The 4,914-nt window shown below is 52.2% G+C and overlaps 1 protein-coding gene across 1 annotated transcript in view; it reads left to right on the top strand.

Moving 5' to 3' along the window:
* OTOG (otogelin) overlaps positions 1 to 4,914 on the top strand; it is a 99,970-nt gene that overhangs the window by 44,917 nt on the left and 50,139 nt on the right. Inside the window, 1 exon segment of the mRNA XM_015566993.1 lies at positions 3,163 to 3,189. Within this exon segment, the coding sequence (XP_015422479.1) occupies positions 3,163 to 3,189 (27 nt within the window).

Raw genomic sequence — 4,914 nt, 5'->3', positions numbered from 1 at the left:
GCAGGCACAGCGCTGCCTGTCTCCCATCTAGGAGAGGTGACACACAGGGACCCCCAACTGAGATCCCTCATAAGAGCTGTGATAGCTGTGTCCTGTGGAGCCCAGCAGGAGGGCCAATGCTGGTGTGTGGCAGGAGGGATGCAGGGAGAGCTTCACCGCGGAGGTGACATTTGAGCTGGGCCCCAGAGATGAGGAGGCGTTTGCCAGGCACAGGATGGGAGGACGCTGAGGGGCGGGGAGGGGGCAGCCTGAGTAGAGACACGCGGCTGGGCACAGCAGGCTCTTTCAAGGAACAACAAGGGAAGCTTAGTGTGGCAGGGGCATAGGTGTGGGGAGGGGAGGGGGGTAGGCAGGGGCTGGGCGTGAAAGGCCCCCGAATTCAAGCTGGGCTCTTGGACTCCCTCCTGAGGGCAATGGGAGCTACTGATGAGTCCCAGCATGGAGTGTTAGGAAGGTGACTCAGGCACTTGGGGAGGAGGCCCTGGAGGTGGGGAGCACACCAGAGGCAGGGAGGTCACTTACAAGGCTGTTATAATTGTCTAGGCGTCCAGAAGGTCGTTTGGCTGTTTGGTCTAATTCACATGTTATGCTTTTATTAGTATAGATTCTTTACCAACTACCCTATGAAAGGACTGTTTATTCCTGTTTTAGAGTTGAAGAAACAGGTTAGAGAGAGAGATTAAATAAGATGCGCAGGTTCACCCAGTGAGCCTGGCTGTAACCTATGCTCTTAACCACTGTGCTAGAGGAGTCAGGAGTCCTGGATTCCAGGCTCAGAGCTGCCATTTGTGACCTCAAACAAGCCTCCAACCTCCCTGGGGCTCAGTGTTCTCATCTGAAAAAGAATAGACTTGTCCCACCAGGTTTATTGTGAGGGTCAAATGGGATAGTGAATGTAAAAGCCCTTTGTCAGCTGAGACCTGTTGTCAGAAGCAGCCCAAGACATCAGCATACCTAGGGCCTTGTGGTTTACAAACACTTTTGGTTGCACACTCTTATCAAGTAAAAATATCTTGAACACACACACATATGCATACACAGGTACACATACATGTGTATATTATCAGCATAAATGTATATCACGAAATAGATAAAAAAGTAAATATTTTTAAAATGAAAAATATATAGAGAAATTTAAATGATTGATTATTGATTATTTCTTGCTGCATAACAGTGATCTTCCTGGTGCAAGCACGCCTCACTTTGCAGTGCTATGGTTATTACACAGGCCTTGGGTCTGAACCCTCTGGGACTCAAGCTCCATCAAGCAGGGTGACCTGGGCACATTGCTTGCACTGAGCTGTAATCGAGGGTTCGGGGGACTGTACCTACCTTGCAGGGTGCTGTGAGGTTTACATGCGGTAGCACATGTAAAGCACTCGGCATAATGCTCTAGCTATTGCTGTTATATGTCATGGCGACGTGGGTGCTGGCATGTCCTGAGCCCTGGGGCTCCGGCAGGATGACCTCAGGAAGGAGGGGGAGCAGAAGCGGCCTTTGGCTTCCCTTTTCTCTGCCTGTTTTCCCCTGAGATCCTTCCACCACCAGTGCCCTGGGTCCTCCTGCCATCTGCTGCTCCCTCTCCTTCTCTGATACAAATCCTCCAGGAAGGAGAAGGGGACCCACATTGACAAGGATCTGCTGTGCGCCAGGCCCTGTGCCTTCCGTGCGTTAAATCGCTAATACGCAGGTGCAGGGCTGGGGCGAGGCGAGCCAGGCACTCAGTGGGGCACAACATAGGTCATATGTTGGCAGTATATTTTAAAAATCAAAACGAATGTAAAAATAACTTCGATGAACAACATACCAACATTTTAAGGAATGACAGGATTAGTATTATTGATTTTTTTCCTTTTGCCTCGGGCTCCAGTATCACTCAGCAAGGTGCTGTCACTCATCCTAACTTTATTTTTTAAAATTTTTGATATTTTATTCATTCTAGGGGTTTTGCATTAATTTTGAAATTTAAAAAATGTTGATGAACATCAATAGAAATTGGTTACTGAGATTTTTGATGCCTCCTTAAATTTTGCACCAAGGTGAGCCCTTGCCGTACCCTAGTCCAGGCATCACAAGTCTATGGGGCAGGTTCTAGCTGTGGTCCCATCTCAGAGAGGAGGGCACTAAGTGACTGGAGGTTGTGTGACTTGCGCCAGTGTGCACAGCTGACCAGTGAGAGAGATGGGGTTAACCCAGGCCTGACTTTAGAGAGCTGGCTCTTGACAACCCTGGGTGGGTGACTTGCCATGAACCTAGTACACACCTGAAACCAGAGGCTCAGAGATCTTCTAATTTTCTAGTTCCGTTTTCTGATCCACAGGTGAGGAGAGGCAGGTACTTGCCCAGAGCAGTACAGCAGATCAATCTTCTGACCCCTGCAAAGCAGTCGTGTTGATGAGGGGGTTTGGGCTGTGGGGTGGAGTTGGTGGCTCTCTTCAGATCACACCTATGAATGGAGAAGCCCCTCCTCACTTATCCCAGGTCTACTCAACTGGCTCCTCATAGCCTTGCTCCTGGATTTAGGCGCCCTTTCAAGGGCCCCAGCTTACCCCAACCCACTGAGGACTGTGGCTGAGGAGCCAGGGGAAAAGGCCGTGTTACAAGACTGGGCCACTAGAGGGCGCGCTGAGCACACGCTTAGAGGAGCTTGTGACAGCCTGGTGGAAACTGGACCCGGGGAACTTGGATCTTGGACTCACCTGGTCCCTTTCCATCCAAGGTTCTTGACAGACTGACTTCTATCTGTGCTTGCTTTCCTCTGGGACCTTCCGCGACATTTCCGATTGGAACTCCCACCCCTTGATTCTAATCTTGCCCTTTGGGGACACACAAAACAGACCCTTCTTCCCAACATTCTTCCTTCCTCCCTCCCTCCCTTCCTTCCTTCCTTCCTTCTTCTTTCTTTCTTTCTTTCTTCCTTTCTTTTGATAAACACTCAGGGCCTCCTCTGGGCCGGCTTTGAGCGTTGTGCGGGGGGCACAGAGAGGAGCCATTGTATTTCCTACAGCTCAAGATATCTGAACATAATGCCATGCCTGAATCTTGGAGTTTGGGAGGCAGGCCAGGTCCGCCCCTTGGGGAAGGAGGAAGAGCTGGGATGCTGGGGCCGTGGCTCTGCCCATCTGTTCCAGCTTCCTAAGAAGGCTGTTCTCTCCCTTTCAGCATACGACTGTGACTTCTTTAACAAAGGTAAGCCCGTCCTCCCCAAGTGGAGCCTCGGGGCCATGGCACTGCCAGCCCTGACCTGATGCCACAGCAGCAGCAGGGCCCTGCTGGCCCTGGAAGAGCTGTGACATGGGGCAGGGAGGGACCCTGTCATGCAGAGAGAACCCGGACAGTGCAGGGCCCAGGGATGCCCCAGAGCCTCCTGGGGATTGTGCTCATTTAGGCAGCTCCACCAGGAAGTAGAAACCAGTGGACCACCCCACGGCCCTCCTAATCTAGCTCATCAGGCCCATGGGACACTGTCTGGAGTTCACCGAAGTTTTAAGTTGGCAACGGCAAATGCAAACTGCTCTTCCCAAGGATGGCCTGGCTCAGCCCCTCAGATTTGTCATCAAATTTAACCAGGGTTGTAGGGTCCCAGAATACGCTCCCTCCCCTGCATTAATCAGAGTGAAAATACAGGTCATGACTAGAGTCAAGACGCCAGGGAGGCTAATGTCCAGCGTTAGAGCCAATTAGTCAATTTAATCACTGGGGCCAGTGGGCAGTGGGAGGAGGGCTGCCCAGGAGTAGTTTCTGGCACGGATCTCTGTCCAGCTGGCCCAAGGTCAGACCTTGGCAGAGCTAGATGCTCAGCAGGTCCCTGGTGTCATTCACCTTTGACCTCCAATGCACCCCCACACCCCACCCGTCCTTCCAGGCTCTGTCCTCTTGTCCAGTTCCCTGCATTCTCAGATTTTGGGTTGAAAACATCTCCTTGGAAAGAGTATAGCAAGGAGAAATGATAGGGGACCAATTAGAGACAACCATACCAGTTAGGGGGTCTGAATGATGAGGGCTGGGCCAGGGTACAGCGTCATTCACAGGGACTGCAGTCTCACTTATGTGTTAGTGCCTCGGGACTCCTGACGGACAATTACCTTTAAGCCCTAAAGGAATAAATCTGTGATGGGAGAACTGTGGTCCCTGGGACAGGCAGTGTCTGCCTGACATCAGGCAAGACATTTCAGCAAGACGGCTCTGAGCAGAGTTTCTGCCTTCTGTGGCATTTTGGGTAGCAGTGACTGGCTAACAAGAGTTGTCACAGGGGGCAGGCGCGGGGGCCGGGGGGGAGGCACTGTCTGAGCTGGCCCACACCGGCTCTCTAGAACCAACCGTGTGTCCCCAACTCTGCATTCAGTTAGTAGTTTGAAACTGACCGCTGGTGGGAGTGTTCACAGCATGGAAATCAGCAAACACTGCACTTTGGGGTTTTGTGTTTGAGGGCTGATTATGAACTATGGGCAGGCACAGCGCTGCCTGTCTCCCATCTAGGAGAGGTGACACACAGGGACCCCCAACTGAGATCCCTCATAAGAGCTGTGATAGCTGTGTCCTGTGGAGCCCAGCAGGAGGGCCAATGCTGGTGTGTGGCAGGAGGGATCATTCCTCACTCTGCTTTTCTCCCACACTTTCTCTGGCCCAGGCCCTTGCCGGGTGCTGGGGAGTCCATGGTCAACGAGAGATATCATGACAGGGGGTGGGGGGTGGGGCGGGCACTGGCTGAGCTGGCCCACATCAGCTCTCTTGAACCAACTGTGTGTCCCCAACTCCGCACTCAGTTGGTAGTTTGAAACTGACCACTGGTGGGAGTGTTCACAGCGTGGAAATCAGCAAACACTGCACTTTGGGGTTTTGTGTTTGAGGGCTGACTATGAACTATGGGCAGGCACAGCGCTGCCTGACTCCCATCTAGGAGAGGAGACACAC

The sequence above is a fragment of the Myotis davidii genome, unplaced genomic scaffold (assembly GCF_000327345.1).
Source record: "Myotis davidii unplaced genomic scaffold, ASM32734v1 scaffold1363, whole genome shotgun sequence".
NCBI lineage: Eukaryota > Metazoa > Chordata > Mammalia > Chiroptera > Vespertilionidae > Myotis > Myotis davidii.
This window is presented reverse-complemented; position numbering and strand designations above follow the sequence as displayed.